Source organism: Sinocyclocheilus grahami, unplaced genomic scaffold (assembly GCF_001515645.1).
Source record: "Sinocyclocheilus grahami isolate Dianchi unplaced genomic scaffold, SAMN03320097.WGS_v1.1 scaffold840.1, whole genome shotgun sequence".
In the NCBI taxonomy this organism is placed as follows: Eukaryota; Metazoa; Chordata; class Actinopteri; order Cypriniformes; family Cyprinidae; genus Sinocyclocheilus; species Sinocyclocheilus grahami.
In genome coordinates this window covers 9982-31858 of record NW_015506019.1, presented here as the reverse complement: position 1 = coordinate 31858, position 21877 = coordinate 9982, and the positions used below count along the sequence as shown (strand labels likewise).

Here is a 21877-nt window from a genome sequence, read left to right as displayed (position 1 = left end):
GGCAATTCAAATAGAGTCGTTTCTGGATATGCTATGTCTATAAAGAAAAACTATGAGGAGTGTTGCATGGAGAGTATAGAGGTGTTGGCCTGCTCTTCTGTGCTGCATGTGATCGGTGAATGCAACAGCTGTTTTCTAAATAGGCCACAAACAAATAGTTAAGAGATGTTTAGGACTGCAGGGCTTTCAGGCAGCTGAGGCGCAACAATGAGACTTCTTGTGTTCAGCTGACTGTGTTCAGAGGTGCGGGGAGATAGAGAGATAGGAAGAGCTCAAGGAGCAGGGAGAGGAGGGGGTTTATGGCGACTGTATTTCATAGGGAGCCGACTGTATCACTTCCTGCAACCATATCTCTATCCTGCATTTAAACCCTGGAGTCCCACTTTTCCCTCATGTTCTTTATCCGCCCTTTGTATCTGTGGAACGTCGCATCCTTGTGTTTTCCCACAAACTCGTGGCGAGCTGTTTGTGTGGGGTCTGGGCTGCCTCACTATGACTGAGAGGGATAATGAGATGTGATTGGACCGTGGAAGCGCATTAACTGCTAATTGTGTCCATGTCTCAGTGGATGACTTGTACTTCTGACTGGTAGCTCTACTTCCTCTCTTATTAAGAACCGGGGCCACATTCACCAGCTCAATTACTGCAAGGTCATGAGGGGATTGAGCCACATTCGCTAGGTCTGCCTTGCTGTCCACTGTACATAGGCAGCTGCTTTATCCACACAGAAATGGACCATCATAAGTGATTGATTTGGAATGCTCTTCATAGACAGCAACTCTGAATACCACACAAATAATGCTCCTTATGTGAAGCATGTGGGGGATTTGAAAATTGTTGGAAAATCCAATGTTTGGTGCATGTTGCCCAAAAAAAAAAAAAAACGTGCATACATATATTTGGTAAAATAGAACATTTATTTGAATTTTTTTTCAATAATTCTTTTTAGTATTTAATGAAATATACTTGTAAAAAATTATACTATAACATAATATTATTATAGTTATTTTGCATCATCTGCCTCAATGCATTATGGCTCCCTGCGCAGGACACCCGCAATGCTGCTGATAATACACAATGTACTAATATTAAAATAAAATAAAATAAAAAATATATATTACATTTAAATTAATTACATTTTGATGGTACAGCCGATATTAAAATTCTATTTGGTGTAAAAATAATTGGTAAATATATATTTGGTGCTAAAAAAATAATAATAATTTTAAATGCTTTAAATAGTCTTATTAATCATAATCAGTTGTTTTGAGTATCTCTTCTTTCTTTTTAGATACTATATTTTTTTATATTTTAAAATATTTTAATTTTATATTTTCCATTTAAAAAATGTTGTATGTTTTTGTCATTTTCTTATAGTATTTTTAATGCCTGTGTAGTTTTTAATTATTATTTTTAACTAAAGTTTTAGTATACCAAGTTAAACTAAATTAAAATGAGAAAAGTTGAAGAATTTTTTAAAATTTCATTGTAGTCCTGTTAATTATTATTTTATTATCTGCTTAGTATCTACTGTATTTTTTATGGTTTTAATTGTTTACTGCTTTTAGATTAGCATTCACAATTAAATGTTCTATACTGTCCTAATACATAGGCCTATATATTCAATATTAACTAATGTTAAAAAAAACACTAATATTGGCCGATAGCTGATATGATACAGATAATACTGTGCATCCCTACTTAAAATGCTTTCTAACTACTAGAGCTACACACTGCTATTAGTCAGTTGCTGAATAGTTTTATTTTTCTAAATAATCTCTTGGTGATACTTCCACCTCCTTCCAATAACTCCATATTTGTCTATTTAATTTAGTTTGGCATTTCTGTTATCATTGATTAAGGTTATTGATTTACACAACTGGAAAATTAAACTGACAAATGATTGATGTGCTCTGGCCTTTGACCTTGCTTTGAGTCTCATTACCCAATTGCCTGCCATTAAGGATACAGCCTGAATATATATTTTTAAATCTATTTATTGTATTATCTGCAGTGACACAGCTCCCTGTGGCTCAGTAGACTGGATGTGCAGAGCTGAGAGAGAAGACAACATGGAGTTTAAATGAAATTTGTCATTGCATTATTCCCCAGACCAGATACCTGCGAGCCAGAATCATGTCTAAAATGCCAAAAACCCAGTCTGCCTTAACTTATTTCACTCCTCCCCTCCTCCACCATGTTCTGTTTTCCTGTCTTCCTCTTAATCTTTTTCATTTGATCTGACTCGCTCGCTCCCTCTTCCCTCTCAGTTAATGACCAAAAAAATGGCATGCACCCAAGGCCCAGGAATAATAGTGCTCTCTAGTCGTTAGATTCTTGGCTGACATTGTTCTGGACACACACTCTCTCTCACACACCCACACTAAACCCAAGTCTTTTCACGACACGTTGTGAATCACAGGTTCCTGGAGGACATGCTGTTGGCAGGAGCTCTCAAGGTCCCGTTGAGCCAGCACTGGCACAGGGGCTGATGGGAGAGAAGGATGGCTCTCCTTGCTTCTGTTCTCTGCAATGCCTTAATCTGTATGCATGACATAGGATGTTGTGATGGTGGGATGGATGCTGAAACACTTTATGCTTTAAAAGCAGGTCTTCATTTATCTCATCCATTTCGATAGCCTGTGACGTATATCTAGCAGAATTACTCCAGGTGCCCTTGACCTAAAGAAGGAACTTATAAAGCATGAAAGCAAGAACGTTGTTGTCCTTTATGAGCCAGTAAGCAGAACACTAGGGTAATGTCTTTCTCTAGTGGGAGTACACACACCCTCCCACCTCTTGCCCTGCTAAAAACCCCAGGGCTCTGAATGACTGAAAGCGAGGCAGTCTTATCTGTGGGGGTAAGGTGTGTCCTGCCCTGCGCAGCCCTTTAACACTTCCCTCTCTCACAGCCCTATGGGGGAGACACAAAGAGGATTGTGTTCAGGGAGAGTAAGAAAGCTGGGGATTGTTGGATTTGGTATGGAAATACAAGAGTAGTTGACAAATGATGTGGAAATAACACTTTCTATGTAATAAATATAAATGATTGCGGAAAAAGTGTAGATTTTAGATGCCATAAGTGATCGCCAAGTTTTTTAGCATTTGTAATCACTTTGTTTTGCAATTCATTTTTATTTTTAAAAATTGTTACAATAATAAAAAAAAAATCCCTAGTTTCTAAAAACTGCATGAAGAAAAATTAATAAATTATAATTAAATATTTTCCAAAGTAAATGCTGTGATTGTATCACCAAAAGGTACTAGAGTTGTTGTTATTCTCTAGGGCATTGCTATGAAGTTCCTAAGGTTTTATGAATGTTTTTTTAACATGTTGATATACAGTTTCTAGGGTAGGTTGCTAGTTGCTAGGTGGTTGTTTACTGTCCCAAGTTCAAAGAGCCCACGCCCAAGTCCTTTTAATTGTGGTTGTTGGATCGAGTCCTTTTTAGGTGTAAGTCTAGACTAGGACGACACGATTTGTGTAAAAAAAAATGGTGCTTTTTTTTCTGATAAAAAAATGCTATTTCAATTTAAAGTGTGTGTGTGCATGTTTTAGGTAGTGCTGCACAATTTGGACTAAAACATTTGTGAATATATACCAATATGACTGTAATATACCAATATGATTTTGTACTACTACTACTACAACTAATAGTAATAATGACAATAATACATTTATTGACTTATTATATGTTATTACTACTAAATAAGACAGTAAAAAAGTGTAAATATTACTATTGTAATATTTACTGTAAATAAAAAGTAATTTAAGAAAAAAATATTTACATTTTTACAGTATGACTGTAAAATTACAACACTCTCCTATTGTTTTTCTTGTTCAAACTTGAAACTTTTAGTTTGGCAAAAAACCCCCAAAAAAACGCAGGGAGCCCTTATATGTCTTTTATTAATCACAGCATGTTTATAAGTGATTCTCTTTACAAGTTTAGGAAGATGCCAAATGCACATTATAAGCAATCCAAACTCCGAGCACTTGCAGCAATGAGTTCGTATTGAGCACCATATGTGAACTGAGCTACTCTGAGACACTGAAAACATTGGATCATGAGCTGCTCGCGTATAAACGAACACAGTGACACACTTCATTCTAAAAATGCATATCCCTTGTGATTTAATAGTCGCACTAAATCATATTGCAGTTTTGATCTCTGTCTGGAATTTTCATCCACTGTATCATTCAACATACAAGAATTGTTAATCTGATGACTTGGAAAAGTAATAAAACAAGCTGCATTATTTGAGGCATCATTCATATCTGTAGCATGAATGTGGCAGAATGACTTTGGTGTAAAAGTTTAATACTTATTTATGGTAAGTAATTTGTCCTAAAACCTTAAGTACATGGAAATAGTTATGCATGTTGGGTTATCGTGACTTTCCGTTTCTACACAGTAGATGATTGGTGCAGTGGCATATTAGCCTTGCCCAGAACAGGGCCAGCTAATTAGCTGCCTTCACATCTCAGAAGGGCACAAAGGCCTGTGTTTTCTGTGGTCGTGGAAAACGGAGATCTGGACCAGGCAACTGTGTGACGGGCCCTGGTTACCTTATAAAAGCAGTGACCCCCTAACCACACGAGTCCAGTGGGACAAACACATTAGCCTTCTGCTAAGACCAGGTGAAAAACAGCACTGTAAAGTCCTGAACACAATTCTAAGCAATTGATTCTGTATTGATTTTAGAATTGCATTTGTTCTCAGTTACGATTCAAGTATCTATTTTGTTTCAGATGTTTCTCTTTAGAAAAAAATAAAATAGAAACAAATGACACAATTGTTGACAAAGTAAGAGTATATAGCTATAAAATATATTGTAACTCACATCAGTATTTGATGAGAATGTGACATTTGTAGACTGGCATTTTTACAAATTGGAGAACAATTTGTGATATTGTTCATACTTTTTGAAACTCTTCAGATTAAACTGTGAAGCAAGAGATTTCTCCAACTGCTCTCTGCTATTTGATCCCATTACTGTCTGAGATATTAAATTGATCTGGTTTTCTATATGGGAGGTTCTGGCTGGTTTAGGACCAGGGTTATTATATTGAACTAAAACTAAAACCATTGAAAAAAACTTTTTTGTTACTTGGATTAAAATAAATGTTAACCGAAATAAAATATATTACATTTATTTTATTTCAGCTAGTTTCCAAGGCAACATTTCTTTTTAAGGAATACAAACTATATAAAAACCGATAAAAATGACAAAAAAACAGAAAATTAGCTAGAGCTAAAATGAAAACAGAAATATAAAAATAAAAACTAATTCTAAATATTAAAAAACTAAAATAGTATCTCAGTGGTACTATAATAACACTGTGAAGGACAGTCTGTTTACTTTTGCCACAGGGTGGGCTAAAAATGGGGCAGTTTAATTACATAATTTGTGCTAAATGCCTGACTAATGATGATAGGCAGTAGGTGCAACCACAATTAATTCAAACCAGAGCATCATGTCAAGCTTTCATCCCCTTTAATGGACTCTCTGGCCTTTTGGAATCACCCACTGCATCCAACGCGAGAGCCAGATGGGGCTGGAGCTGTGCCTCCATGCATGTTTCTGCCCTGAGGAAAGTCCCCCAGCAGTGAGGGGAAAAAGCCTGATAAATTAGCTGGCCCAGCTGGTGCCATCACTCCTCAATCTGTGGTCACATCAGCCTCAAGTGTTCTCACACAGTCTGGGCCAGTATTAGGTGTGACGGTCTTTCAGTCTGTGACAATATCTTCTTTCTCCTTCATTCTCATGGCAGTGACAGATTGATGACGTGATCTCTTTTATGGCACAGCAATTACATTTTACGCCGCTTTTGGGGCCTTCATTTAGTTTTTCATGATCTCTTTCAACCTTAAAGGATAAGTTTGCTGATTTTTAACCAGCTTTGTATTGTTTGTATAGTTTCTGTAATACATGTAAATGAACAATGTGTACCTGCACACAGATATCCCAGTTTATTTGTCCGCAAAAGTCAGCCGCATGACATGTCATTTTGTGTCTTTTGGCAGACTTTCACAGCTCTATGGCTTTTGTTAAAACAGATCAAACTTCTGTATTTTTGTATTCCCGTGCACAGACAGTCAAATCAACAGAGGGGCCGTGCAAAAATCAAAAGTGCATTATGGGTGCTGAGGTTTTTGGTAAACGCCACAGCCCTTTTCTCCCTTTTTATTTTGTGCTTTTACTGCATACTCATACCAACTATGTGCTGATGTATTAATCTGTTTGATAAATGCATGTTATAGAATGTTATCAAAAACTTCCTCTAAAAGTTGCAGTATGTTTCCATACTTTGAAATATTTCAAATAAGAATGTCAGTTTTCAGGAATTTTCATAATCAATTAATTGAATATTCCCCACATTAATATTGTAGTGGGGGACTACAAATGTCATGCAGTTAGATTACTTTTTACTTATAATTTAAATACATATTTAATCAGTGAATTTAATTAGCAGTAACTATTACTGTTAATAATAACATGCATAGAAAATAATCATTCTACATTAAAACTTCACTTTTAAGATTGTGACAAAATTAATAATAACAATAACCATGAACATCCCTGATCACAACAGATCAAAGAAAATTTGATTTCTAATGAGATCACTTATTTAATTCCTTTTGTCTGTGATTTTCACTTAGTCATGGCTACGGCAGTACGGCTACCTCCCGCAGGCCGGAAAGCAGATGTCTACCATGCGCTCAGCTCAAATCCTGTTGAACGCCATCAGTGACATGCAGCGCTTTTACGGGCTGGAGATCACTGGAGTGTTGGACCCCATCACCATCGAGTAAGAGACTCACTCCATCACATCTAATGTATCAGCTACACTGTTAGAGCTACTACCAATTCATATTCAGCTCATCTTAATAAAAAAATTTTTTTTTAATAAAGCTCTTATATCCTGCTAAACCTGTAATTGAACAGAAAAATTAAAGTCACCTTATAGAGAAGAAGAACCTAAAAGGAATATTGCAGGTTATTTAATGTCTATGGAACTACTTTTCTAGGCGGAAGATCCTGTGGTCATGTATTATCACTGTTAACATTAGCCTTGTTTTTAGCTGGTCATGACATGAGTTTGATTTTAAATTTCCATAGACAAGGGTTTACAAGCGATTCTTTTGCACCAATCTATGATAACACCCAATACTAACACATAACACATAATGTTGGATTGTTTTTGTTACACTATCAAAACAGTGTGATAGTAGCTGAAAATGTTGCTAAAAATGTACTCACCCTCCATCCAAGATGTAGATGAGTTTGTTTCTTCGTTAGAACAGATTTGGAGAAATTCACTTGCTCATCAATGAATCCTCTGCAGTGAATGGGTGCCGTCAGAATGAGAGTTCAAACAGCTGATAAAAAAACATCACAAGAATCCATAAGTAGTCCACATTACTCCAATTCAAGTCTCGTGAAGTGAAATACTGTGTGTTTGTAATAAACACGTCTATCAAGTTGTATTTAACTTCCAGCAACGATCTATAATATTGCTTTCTGTGGTGAAAAAAAATTGTGATTAAGGAGAGGAACATGCACAGATTACAAGCCAAAACAGTCCAAAACAGCTCTAAACAATATGTCAGTGGATTTTGATGTGAGAGGACAACAGGGGATGGACTTTTCACTGGAGGAATTCTTATTATGGATTATGGACTCCACAAGCGAAGCTTTAAAGTTGAAATGCCTTAATGATGGATTTGTTTATTACGAACATGCATGTTTCACTTCACAAGGACTGGAGTCGTGTGGTTTACTTGTGGATTATTGTGATGTTTTTATAAGCTGTTTGGACTCATTCTGACGGCACCCATTCACTGCAGAGGATCCATTGGTGAGCAAGTGATGTAATGCTAAATTTCTCCAAATATGTTCAGATGAAGAAACAAACTCATTTACATTTTGGATGGCCTGAGGCTAGGTGAATTCATACATGCATATTGTCTATGACAGGGGTGCCCAACCCTGCTCCTGGCGATCGACTGTCCTGCAAAGTTTAGCTCCAACTCTAATCAAAGACACCTGCCTTTAATGTTTAAGTGATCCTGAAGACCCTAATTAGTTGCTTCAGGTGTGTTTGATTAGGGTTGGAGCTGAACTTTGCAGGACAGTCGATCGCCAGGAGCAGGGTTGGGCACCCCTGGTCTATGATAATAGACAACATAGCTCAGATGTTTGCCATAGTAATTAATATCAAAGTCCACCATGCTTCACAGTGATGGATATAAAGGGGCCTCCATTTGGCCATCAGCTTTCTTAACATGCCATTATTTTGTGCATGCCTATTAAGGTTCCTTTTCTACACTAAACCTTCATCTTATCCTTTCTTTTTAGGTCCATGAAGAGACCCCGCTGTGGCGTCCCAGACAAGTTTGGAGGTCAGATCAAGACCAATGTACGACGGAAACGTTATGCCCTCACTGGCCACAAGTGGGACAAGAGCCACATAACTTTCAGGTGGGTTTGGATCTGACTCTTTAGTCCATATTATCACCATTTCCAGTGATTTTGATTTTAATTGTAACACTGTTCTTCTTGTGTCTGCCATGGCTGCAGTATTCAGAACTACACGCCTAAGATTGGGGAGTACAACTCATATGAGGCCATCCGACGGGCCTTCAAAGTGTGGGAGAAAGTGACGCCGCTAACATTTGATGAGATCCCTTTCCTGGAGGTCAAATACGGCCGTCGGAAGGAACCTGATATTATGATCTTCTTTGCATCTGGTTTTCATGGTGACAGTTCCCCGTTTGACGGAGAGGGGGGTTTCCTGGCACATGCTTACTTCCCTGGTCCAGGGATGGGTGGAGATACTCACTTTGACTCAGACGAGCCTTGGACCATTGGTTCAGAAAACCTACAAGGTGAGTTAAAAGGACCTGAGCATTTAATATTATATAATATCTAATATGCATATATGTAAAATTAAGTTCATACACTGCCACTCAAAAATTATGGTTGGTAAGCATTTTTAATATCTTTGAAATAAGTCTCTTATGCTTATCAAGGCTGCATTTTATTGATGCAGCATTATTGAAATATATGAATACAATTTAAAATATCATTTTTTTTTACTTTTTAAATGTCATTTATTCAAGTGATGGCAAAACTGAATTTTCAGCAGGTATTATTTCAGTCTTCAGTGTCATATGATCTTTCAGAAATCATTCTATTATGCGGATTTAGATTCATTCAAACATTTCTTATTATTATCAGTGTTAAGAAGAGTTGTACTGCTTAATTTTTTTTTTAGAATGACTGGCAGCCTCTGTATCTCACTGTTTTGTAGACCCATCATGAAACAAATGTATTCACTTACTGTAGAGTCTAATGATTAAACCTGTGTCAATCCAAGTTATTCTGCAAAATCTACGGCAAACAAAAGAAGGTCACATTTGCAAGCCTACATTTTTGTGTTCACTCTAAATACTTAATAGTTGTTTTGTATTTGCTATTGTGAGGTTTTCATGGTCCTGTGGAGGTGGGTGACATAATTTGAGACAGATGAGTGAGTATGTGAGCCAGTGAGCAGCATGTTGATGTATTTAGAGGGTCAGACATTCCTAGAGACTCTTCTGCACTTTGCATTAGAGATCTGTGAAGTATGTGATAAACAATAAGATACAGTGGGGTCCAAAGTCTGAAAACACATAGACCTGATGATTTAGGATTCTGAAAAAAATGGAAAGGAAACTTTGTGATATAGACCATTTGAACCTATGTACAAAAGGTCAGAAGTTTAAAACCTGGGGCCATATTACAGAAATATCCTAACTTAGTATGTATGTTTAGTAACCATTCTAATTTCAGTTTAGGATCTGATTTAGAACATTACCTTCTTAGATCTTAACCGAAGACTGTAGAATACCCAAGATATGTCACTCGAATAGATTTGAACGTGGGAAAAATGCAACACTCAATATGGCCGCTCTATTGAACGAAGCCTTCTGAGTAAAAGAGCCAATCGCTAATCAGTAAAGTCCTGGTTTCTATAGAAACAGTCAGCATTCGGAGACGTGTGCTTAGGACTGCGAAAGTGCACTGCCTGGTCTAGCCTGAAAAATAAGCTTTTTTTTAAAGGGGTGGTTCAGTGTTTTTTTTCTAGGCTTGATTGTGTTTATGGGGTGCAGTCTAGCATGTGTTGATGCTTCGTTTTTTTAAAAACGCATTATTTTTCACATAATTTACCTTTATTCCACACCGCTCTGTCCCTTCTCTGAGAAACGCGCTGATCAATTTCCTGCTTTTATGAAGCCCCTCCCTCAGAAATAGGCGATGGGCTCTGATTGGTTAGCTGGGCCAGTGTGTTGTGATTGGCTAAACTGCCTCTAGCGTATGTCTAAGCATCCTGCCCCTCTCCTCAGCGGCATGTGCCCCGGTTGTATTGTAAACAAAGGCGTCATTAATATCGCTTATCAGTTTGAGCCCGATTGAGAAGCAGAGGATATTATTGAAGAGGATCGTGCAGAACCTGTGCAAGAACAGCTTTTAATGGTAGGCCTATGTTTTTTTGTTGTTGTTGTCTCATACTTTTAGATACGCTGTTATTTGTAAATGCTACTGCTTGTTAGCTTTTAATATACAGTTTTATCCTGATTAAAGCTTTAATACAGTATGCCAACTGCACGCGTGTCCATGTTTAATGCTTCTCATAGCTATGTGAAAATAAGTGTATAATTGGAACAGTTCATTGCTGGAGCTGAGCTGAATGAGAGAGCGAGCGAGAGAGAGAGAGAGATGCAGAGTGTGTGCAGAGCAGGGGGACGTGAGGAACCGTATTAAGAACCGCTGCTTTAGAACATTGATTTTGAAACTTGTGAATCCATTAGAATCATTAGAAGACAGAATCGCGATTCATATATGAATAGATTATGTACACCTCTAGTTTTCTCTTCCTCTTCTCTAAAGCAGCGCAGCATGGCCTCGCCCCCTTTGCTGCCTTTTCCCGAGGGTGGGGTTTATCTGGGTTTGTGATGTCACACACCCGGGAAGTAATTTGTAGTCCCAACCAGCCATTTTTGTAGGCATTGAACTGCCAGAATTTTAAAAGACGATATCTCTGTTTGCATTGAACTTTCAGCTTCGTAACTTTGCAGATATCGTTTATGCTCAAACAGCAACAAAAAAGTGAAATCGCAATGGACCACCCCTTTAATGCTATTTGAGCAAAAGAAACAACATTTATGATTTATGATTTACATTTTTATATATATATATATATATATAGCTTGGCGAACAGTTTTGGAGAATTTGATGTTTTCCCATTCAAAGAGACAGGAGTTGCACTTGCATGCCCGAGAGGCATTTCAAAGATGGCCGCAGAGTGAAATGACTTGTCTTAATCAGTAGATTGATTATTCAGCTTTTGCTATTTTTTTTTAAATATTGAGCTATATATATTCTAACAAATAAATAAAGCTAATCACTTCAGCTTTTAAAAATCATATTATGTAATTACAATTATTATACAATTATTTGAAAATATTTGGCACACAAAATGAGATGACAGACAGAGAAACTCTCTCATTCACCATTTAATTAGCTAAATGAAAAAGTAACTGAATGACATAATTCTGCCTAACACCTCCTTTTGTAAATCATATGGATAAGAAACAAAATAAAGGTAAGCGATAAGACGCTTTATTTTTGGATAAACTATTTTATTCACAACATAATCTCTCTTAAAATACCTTACAGCAGGGGTGTCAAACTCGCAGCCCTGAAAAGTTTAGTTCCAACCTTGCTCCAACACACAAACCATGTCGTTTTCAAATAAGCCTGAAGGACTTGATTAGCTGGATCAGGTGTGTTTAATTATGGTTGAAGCTAAACTCTGCAGGGCTGTGGCCCTCCAGGAGCTGAGTTTGACACCTGTGCCTTATAGGGTTATGATAATCAAAACAGATCTCTGCAAACCAAACTATCACTTTAATGAAATAAATTATTTTTTCCACTAATAAAAACATTTTATCATTAGCTAGCTCAACACTGGAGAGCTGTTTTATAACAGAAAATCAAGTTGTAATTCTAACTGAAAGCAACACTGGTTTTTCATGTTTAATACTGTAAAGCTGCTTGATTTGAGGCTATCTATTGCATTAAATACTATATAAATAAACGTGATGTGACTGGACTTTACTGGAGTGCTGAACTGTAGATCTCCTGCAACTTTCACATCGCTGTAATAAGATGTGTTCTTAACTGCTGCTTTCTCACCACTGTTAGTTTTTGTGTTTATTTCGTTATTGAGAGGAAAAGCACGCATCATATATTTATGATGGGCTGAATTACAGTCTTGCGCTACAGACATCTGTGCGGTCAGACACTGAACAACGGCCTGGACGATCCCCCAAAGTCAGCATGGTGTGTCACGACCTTAAGATGGGAAGATGCAGTAATACGGCTCCTGATTTTTAAAGTAACTTGGAAAGGCCTCTTGGTCTATGAAAGGTTCAAATGTTAATCAGGGGATGTCTAGTTTTTCAAACGCTTTAATGAATCATTACATGGTGACACATTTGATTAATTACCGACACGCTGACTGCAGCCTTCACTAAGGAAGCACATAATGCAACTTCAAAAGGAATCTCTAGGATTTTCCACAGCCTATTTCCATAGGTTTCTAATGTCTGGCTACAGGATCATCATTGTTAGCAAAAGTTGAAGTCTCAGTCACAATGACACAGCTGTGAGGAGAGATGTCTCCTATTGCCCTGAAGTTGCATCTTTTTAACAGTCATGGCTCTCACACAAGAGCAGCTTTGAATGACGACTGCGTTTGTCTGTGAAAGCCGTCATTGATTGAACTGTCGGAAAGCATTAGGACAGCAAGTTCAGTACTTCTCTTATCTGCACGGTTATTAGCCCTAATGATGTTGCCTCTCTGAAAAAAAAAATACTCTGAACAAGCAACATTACTGTCTGATGACTTCAGACGTCCTGCATGGATGGTCTGGATTGTCCACACTAGAAAATAATGGATATCATCAGTATTAAAAAGGAAGCAGTCAATAATTTTTTCCCCCTGAAATCCGGATTTAAGAATTGCATAGAGCCATTTACACCCGTAGATTATATATATATATATATTTTTTATTTAGTCATTTATTAGGTGTATGATGTATTTAGTGAATATGTATTTAGTGAAACTTCAGTGAGAAAAAAATGGTAGGGCAGGACTTGACTGGATTGTTGTAAGTGTTCCATACTACTGTACATGATCCATACTAGATTTTGCAATCAAGTTTGGGACTATTACCCTTCCTGAAACACCTGCCCGCACTCACAGGTTGAAACTTAAGCAGTTTTAGGGACGTCAGCCAAAAAGGAAAGCAAGTTCAGTCTCATTTTGAAAAATTCAAAGACAAACATTTGTCTTTGGAATAGCGTGCACCGATGAACTGTTTAGGTCAGGAAGATGTATTACGATAAGGAGAGACCATTTTTATTTCATGCCCCTTTAAAGTGCACATCTTCTCAGCACTGAGCAAGAACTAAAAGAGGGAACCCTTTTCCCAACTTCCCCTAAAATGCTCCACACTTTCCTCTTCACTCATGTCTTATTTACCCAGTCAACTAAATATAGCTGCACTTCTATATCTTCTGCAAGACTAGTAGTGATTTTGTTTAATGTGCGCACTTAACTGCAGCAAATGTAATGCTCTAGTTGATACGCAGTATATCACGTGTCTTTAAGTCAGAGTGCCCATAAAATGCAGCTGTGATCTCCCAGAGCGAATGAAGATTAATAAGCTGTTGTATCAGACATTCTTTACTAGTGACCTCAGTAAATCAGCTCTTGTCCTCATTGCTGACCATCAGATCTCTCTTATACCACAGCCTGTGATATTTATTATGTGTCTCCCCGTAGGTAATGATCTGTTCCTGGTAGCCGTACATGAGCTGGGCCATGCCCTTGGACTGGAACACTCCAATAATCCTTTGGCTATTATGGCTCCTTTCTACCAGTGGATGGACACTAAAAACTTTGAGCTGCCTGAGGATGATCTCCGTGGGGTCCAGCAGATTTACGGTAACCTGACACCTGTGATGTCTTAAACATGGCATGGCAGCATATTACCTCTGATCTATGGAAGCAGATTTCCATCACGGAATTAAAAAAAAAGAAAAAAAGGATATATATATATATAAGAAATTGTGACTTTTTATCCCACTATTTTCTCTTGAAAATCTGCAAGATATAAACTATAATTTCTGAGAATAAAAGTCAGAATTATGAGATCTAAAAACAAAAAAAGAGAGGGGGGAAAAGTCAGTTGTCAAGCTTTTTTCTCAAAATTGCAATTTTATATACCACAAATTCAATACTTATTTTCTTGCAATTCTCACTCATAAACTCGAAAAGAAAAAAAGCTTTTTTCCACCAAGGAATAAAAAATAAAAAAAGGTGATTGCGACTGACAATTTCCCTCAAAATTGTTATCAGAACTGAAAGAAAAAAGTCAGAACTGTGAGAAAGTTAAAATTTTTTATAACCTTGGAATTCTGAGAAAAAAAGTCTAAATTATGAGAAATTAAAAAAAGTTGGAATTTGTGAGAGAAAAAGTTTAAATTTCCTTTTGTTATTCCTATGGTGGAAACAAGCTTTTTTTCTTCTCTCAATTGCGTGTTTATGAGTTTATATGATTTTGTGCAAGTCAGAATTGTGAGGGGGGGATATGTCTAAATTGTGAGATATAAACTCAGAATTGTAAGGGGAAAAGGTCTGAATAGCAAATTTATTTATTTATTTATTATCTTCCATACTTCCATCAAGTGTGCAGTTTAAAACAGAACAAGTGTTTAGTTGAAGTTATGGCATAGCGGTCAGTGCATTGAGACGATGTGCAACATTTGTTCAGGTCTGATGCATTTCATTTCCGTATCCTGTTATCTGTTGTTCTCCTATGAGGAAAAAGTGCAGAAAATGTTTATAGATTTACAGCTTTAGATTAAGTTTTGTGACCAACATGGTGTTGTAAAAGTTTTTTTTTTTTTTTTGGTTTGTTTACAGTAAGTAGTTTAAGTGTGGTTCAAGCGTATGGTGTAAGGTTTCTAATATTTGTTTTTTTTTGCGTTAAGTTGGTTTACTTTGCATTTGACCAGGCCATGTTTCTTTGAAATACTCTGGTCTTTGTGGACTTTAGAAATGTTTGTTTTAGTTTTGCATGAGGGAGATTCAGCTGTGGCTAGAAGAACGTTATTTTGGTTATGTCACAGCAAATTCATTAATAATTTCATTCATTTTTGGAGTTTGCGAAGGCCAGCATCACTTATTGCTCATACATTAAAAATAGAAGAACATATTTTCTATTTTGCATGTAGAAAATGAAGCCTAGTTTTTGGACCAATAGGATTTAACGTTTTGTGACATTTGTTTTCATGACAATTTTTCCCCAAATTCTCATTATCGTAATGGTTACTTTTAGTTTTTTTCCCCCTTTAATTCTCAAGTGGTGTGTCTCTATATTATCATTATGCATTGCATAAACTAATGACTAATATTTTTTGTAATAAGTGAAGTGACATGTGGCCAAGTATGGTGACCCATACTCGGAATTAGTGCTCTGCATTTACCCATCCAAAGTGCACACACACAGCAGTGAACACACACAAACCGTGAACACACACCCGGAGCAGTGGGCAGCCATTTATGCTGCGGCGCCCGGGGAGCAGTTGGGGGTTCGGTGCCTTGCTCAAGGGCACCTCAGTCATGGTATTGAAGGTGGAAGAGAGCGCTGTACATTCCCTCCCCCCACCTACAATCCCTGCCGGTACGAGACTCAAACCCACAACCTTTTGGGTTATGAGTCCGACTCTCTAACCATTAGGCCACGACTTCCCCCTAAGACAGTACAACAAATACTACCGTGTTGTTTAAAAATGGTATGAATAAATATGACTATTTATGACAATTGTAAGAGGAAATAATGTCACAAATTATTATTATGGTCAGCAAATAGGCTTCATTTATTTTAATTAAAATATATTTTATGGGATGAAATGTGACCTGGACGTGTTCTTGATGTTTTGTAAAATTTGCATACAATTGAGTTCTCCATATTATATTTATCATAGACTGAACTAAGAGGTTGCCACAATGCTATCCTATTATTTTTACAAATTCTGTAAGTAATTTGTATTTGTTGGTTTCTTGTAGGACCCCCTAGCAGTTCTCCCACTCAGGCTCTCCCCACTGTGACCCCCCGGCGACCAGCCCATCCAGACCCCAGGGCACCCCATCCTCCGAAAAACCCTCCCGGAGTGCCCCCTCGCCGGCCGGACAGGCCTCGCACTACCGATCGCCCAGATCACTATGGCCCCAACATCTGCGAGGGCAATTTTGACACAGTCACCATGCTCAGGGGAGAAATGTTTGTTTTTAAGGTAAGCTAAATACCCTGCAAATCCAGTTATGGTAATAAGAATTACATTTGAAAAAATCTTTATAGTAATAAAACCACTAAAAAGTCTAAAATTGCATTTCTTTATTAAAAAAAAACAAAAACAAAAAAACTCCCCCATTGGATTAAATATGTCCCAGGCATGTTTTTGACAGGCTTCGTGAGATTCACTCAGCTTTCTGAATCAGATCAGGTCAAGCGCTGAAACAATAACAGTGCAAGGTTCCAGGTGAAAGCCCTGACGTGCAGGTGGAGTACTGCTGAGGTCGGCCTGCTCTCAATCGGGCTTTGTTAGGCAATCGGCCATAAAAACCCCAGTGCTGATCTTTGTTATGGGGCAGAGCTCCATAAAGAGGAAAGGAGACGTCTATTTGAAGTCTGGAGTTGATCTTTCACTTTATTTCCATTAGATGAAAAAGGCTTTAGTCTTATGTCTTGCTGTTTGAGAAATTAGAAGGAATGTACAGTATCTAAAAGAATGAAAAGACGTTTGTATTTGGAAATGCTTGACAAAACATACTACACTAGGTTATTTAAAAAATCCTCTTGATGTCATTGAGCAAATATGTCAGCGTCATAATTAACCTTACTGCAGATAGATATTTAGGCACCAAAATAGCATGGACACTTGGGAGTGGGTTGTTTTGACTAATGAATAAATTGTGAATTTTACATTTGTGTTTTTTACAAAATTAAATTTTTATTTAATAATAATAATTATTGTTAGTAGTTAACCGTAGTAGTAATTAACCGCAGTAGTTAAGTTACCCATTGGACAATAATCAGACGCCCTTGAGTGAAGGACCACCCAACAGTAATCTATTTATAGAGGTTGTTACTTATATATTTAAATTTTATTATAATTTACATGATTAAAACATTATAATTCATAAATTATTTTTAGCCATCGTATTTGTAGATGTGGTGAGCCAGAGGCAGAATTTACTGGACGAGCACAGTTTGTTGGCAAATATTCATGCGTTTATATTACCGGTGTTACTGTTTAACTGACCGCAGTAGTTAAGTTACCCATTGGACAATAATCAGACGCCCTTGAGTGAAGGACCACCCAACAGTAATCTGCACTTCCCATGCTTAAAAAGGCAGGTTTCTGAAATAAGGCCATTCCCCATGTAACAGCCCTACAAGTTTCCTCATACAGGATTGTGTTCCTCCATGCGAGAACAAGGTGTGTGTGTGTGTGTGTTTGTGATGAGGTGTTGGGGTTGAGGAGTGTGTAGGGGGAAAGCAGGATAAATTTAGATTGTGTTGGCCGCAGACTCGGCTCTGGTTTTAATCTGGGCTTGGTTTGGAATGTACTGAAGGTCCTGGTGGAAAGCCTGAAGTGTAAATGATACAATGAGTGTATGTACATGTGTATGTGTTTGTCTTTACCTGTGTAGCGTCTGGACCAATCAAACACACAATATATATTTTGGTTTTTATATTTAACAAATACTCTGTAACCCCCCTCAGTTAACAAGCCATACGAGGACCCATGAACCCTTCCCCCCGGAATGCGTAACACCCCAGGAAGTCGAACAGGCCTCTTTGTTGCATGGTAACCAACGCTGATATCACTGGGTTTATTGGCCAAAAGTATGTAAAGCAGGGGAAATCCCTGCATGTCCCAAGGAAAGGCAGAGTAGAAATGGACGTTAAGTGTTTATGTAGTTAATAAAATTTTACTTGTATCATGCTTGACGTGTTCATTGTTTGCTCATAACCGGAGTCCCTAATCATGCAGATTTACGTTATAAGCTTTTGTAGAGTTGTACAGTAAGAAAGTTATTTCCCTTAACCAGGAAATTAACGTTCTTAGAATTGACAAGACAGTTGACCCTGAGTGGTCAGCTAAATATCTACAGCGGATCTAAAATATGAATAGTTAATTATAACTAGTTATGGTTAATTATTCATATTTCCTGTTGTGAGCTAAATTCGCTACACCTGTATAGAGTGTATACATGATTTGTTTGCGTTTGCAAGCATTACTACTACAGCAGCTCATATTAAGAGTCAGGTGTCCTAAATATTAATCTTCAGTGCATTACTCTTCCTGCACCTCCTAAATTATACGTCAGATTGTTGTTAACGATTTGTAATCAGGTGTTTTTTTTGGTGGGCAAAAAAAGAAAGAGACAAATTTACACTGATAATCTAAGTAATCTGAAAGTTTCTAACTTTTTGGACCCTTATTTGTTGTTGCCTGATTCTCATTCTGCTACACAATTAAAGGGACAGTTCACCCACAAATGAAAGTTGTCATCATTTACTCACATGTATGAGTTTCTTTCTTCTGTTGAACATAAAAGAAGATATTTTGAAGTTGCTGGTAGCCATTGACTTCCATAGTATTTTTTTTTTACATTCCATGGAAGTCAGTGGCTACCATCAACTGTTTTGATAGCCAACATTCTTTCAGATATCTTCTCTTTTTTGTGCTCAATAAAAGAAAGAGACTAATACAGGTTTGGAACAACTGGAGGGCAAGTAAATGATGACAGAAATTTCATTTTATTGTATATAAACTAAAATGTTTTTTATAGTTCATAGGTGAACTATCCCTTTAAGGGAAAATGGTTTGGAGAATGTACAGGGCAGGCTGTAGGACTGGAAGTCTGAGAAGACTTCTTGGTCTGGAGGAGAACCAGAAACCCTTCTATTCTAAGCAGTGCACATGTCAACTGAGGGTTCTGGGACCACTAATAAACCTGACCACCATTAGGACAGAAATACACAACCATTATCATGTGGTCTCTGATTCATCTCTTATTGCCTCCTTAGGGCCGCTGGTTCTGGAGAGTGAGAAGGAACAGAGTGCTGGATAACTACCCAATGCCTATTGGACACTTCTGGAGGGGTCTGCCGGGAGACATTGACGCTGCGTATGAAAGGCATGATGGGCGATTTGTGTTTTTCAAAGGTATTTTCTCTTTCCAACTGCACTTGAACATTGATATATAGCTCTGTGCTCTTAAAAGTTCATATAGACCATAAAAACGTTATATTTGTGAGCTAAATTATTACCCAGGCTGGCAGAATTACATCACATTGAAGTGCTTTTTACATTAGAACAAACCATTGATTTTTGACGTTTGTCATTTAGAACAGGATGTGCCCTTGATTTCCCTTAACCACTTATGTGTTAGTCTAATGGATTTTACAGGTAGACATGACTTTTTGGTTTATATATGAGTTTAAGGTAAATGGACAATATTTAATTTTGGAGCTGTATAATTCTGGAGATTGGCCATACATTTTGCAAAGGAAGCAAAACTCAGTAAATGCTTGAACTCTTATTTGCTTTGCTTCAATCATTAACAGTAAGGATTTTTGCTGTTTTAATTTTTTTTTTTATTATTTTCAGCTACTGAATTTTTTTTTTTAGCATTTAAATTTGTCATAAAAATTTTTTTTCATTCAAATTTTCTTTATGAAAACTGTCCTATGACCAACATTTATTTATTTTAAAAATGTAACATTTTTGTACTTGCCAGATTTGTAAAAACATTTTTTTCATTCAAAAATGTTAATGTAAAAAAAAAAGTATTATTTTTTTGATGATTTTTTTTAAAAGCACAATAATGTAACTCCATTACACCTATACATTCGTAAACATATTTTCTTTTTGCCTAATCCATTCTTACTGGGGCTTCCAGAACCTTTACAGGTCATATTTGCAGTTTCATACACATCCATACTAACATCCAGGTAGATAACTTTACCTTGAAAAAAAACCTGCTCAAACCACAGTGAGGTTTCCTACATTAGTTATACATATCAACACCCCTGAAACAGACATCTAATAACTTCCTGGTGAGGATTTCTGTGACGATGAATGCCAATTTGTTAGACTTGAGGAAAGCTGGCTCCCATAAGGAAACAGTGTAGAGCAAGTGATGTCATTGGCAAGGCCCTTTAAAATTTGGATTTCTGCCATTGGAGAAATCCGGGAGACCAAAAATCTTGGGGAGCAACATCTGTTCTTATTGAGGCAAGGCCATTGCATCAGCTAGCGGTTCTACCAGATGCTGACAGCTACGGTTGGACTTGGATATGGGCCCACTGAATCAAACGGGTCCATGACGACGGTGCCTCAGTGTCTGCCATACTGTAAAATAATAAAATACAAGTGTTATCCCAGTGTTTCTGTAACGGCTCCATTGCGATGCTTTGCCGTCACTTGAACCGCTAAAATGTGGGATTCAAACCAAGCCCGCATTGTTGGTGCATCTCTTGCAGTGTTGTAATGCAGTTATTTCTGTTATAATAGAGAGTAAAAACAAATCTGTGGTTGAGTTTTGGAGTTTATATTATTGTGCCAAAGGTCGGAAAGTCCCTCTACATGCACCATGAAATCCTGCTACCAGTTGAGTGTTGCTGTCTTCGCTTTCTTGTCTTTTCTATTACCTTGCCATTGTTTTCAACCTCTCTTCTCTCTCTCTTGATGTCCATTTTTGAACTTTTGAGGGTTTTTTTAAACCTGTTTTCTAGTGGTTAACCATTATGTTGTTTTCACCGGATGGCCGATATATAAACCTGTATGATGGCAAATGAGACAAAAGCTGTGTCTCAATTCAGGGGTCATATCCTTCAAAGGATGTAGACTTCGAAGGTCACACCTTTAAGTCGGAGAAGTCGAACCAAGCATTGTTAAATGGATAATGCACAAAGCTCAAATCATCTCAAACTGGTTTCTTGAACATGACAATGAGTTGACTATAATCAAATGGCCTCCACAGTCACCAGATCTCCATCCAGTAGAGTACCTTTAGGATGTGGTGGAACGGGAGATTCGCATCATGGATGTGCAGCCGATAAATCTGCAGCAACTGCGTGATGCTACCATGTCAATATAGACCAAAATCTCTGAGGAATGTTTGTAGCACCTTGTTGAATAAATGCCACAAAGAATTAAAGCAGTTCTGAATGCAAAAGAGGTCCAACACGGTACTAGCAAGGTGTACCTAATAAAGTGGCCTGTGTGTGTCCATTTATGTACATAATAAAATAATCTATAAAATCACATCTTGGTAAGACATAAGTCAACATTTGAACTGCTTTAAAGTATTTTTTTGTCTTAAAACATTTATGTTATGTTAAATATCTGAGAGAGTTGAAACTTGCATTTAAAAGTATGATCCAGCATTTTCTCTCTCTCTCTCTCTCTCTCAAAAAAAAAATCCTGTCGTCATCAGTGCGCAATGAATCTTGAGACAGTCTGGGCTGCAAAGGATCCATTCTTTGTTTCCTTCATGACCCGGGAAACAAAGACCGTATTTGAATTGGGACAGCCTTTTGCTGTGCCGCTGTGACGCATTCAGTCTTGGAATGCAGCCTCTGAATTGGGACACAGCTAAACATAGAATTGCTGAAATAATATATATATATATATATATATATATATATATATATATATATATATATATATTTTAAAAAAA

At 37.2% G+C, this 21877-nt stretch overlaps 1 protein-coding gene across 1 annotated transcript in view; it reads left to right on the top strand.

The window, feature by feature from the left end:
* LOC107562795 (matrix metalloproteinase-15-like) overlaps positions 1–21877 on the top strand; it is a 31249-nt gene that overhangs the window by 4594 nt on the left and 4778 nt on the right. The window contains exons 2-7 of the mRNA XM_016247517.1: positions 6666–6814; positions 8365–8487; positions 8587–8894; positions 13901–14062; positions 16190–16416; positions 19221–19359. Of these exons, the coding sequence (XP_016103003.1) occupies positions 6666–6814; positions 8365–8487; positions 8587–8894; positions 13901–14062; positions 16190–16416; positions 19221–19359 (1108 nt within the window). The remainder of the gene's footprint in view (positions 1–6665; positions 6815–8364; positions 8488–8586; positions 8895–13900; positions 14063–16189; positions 16417–19220; positions 19360–21877) is intronic.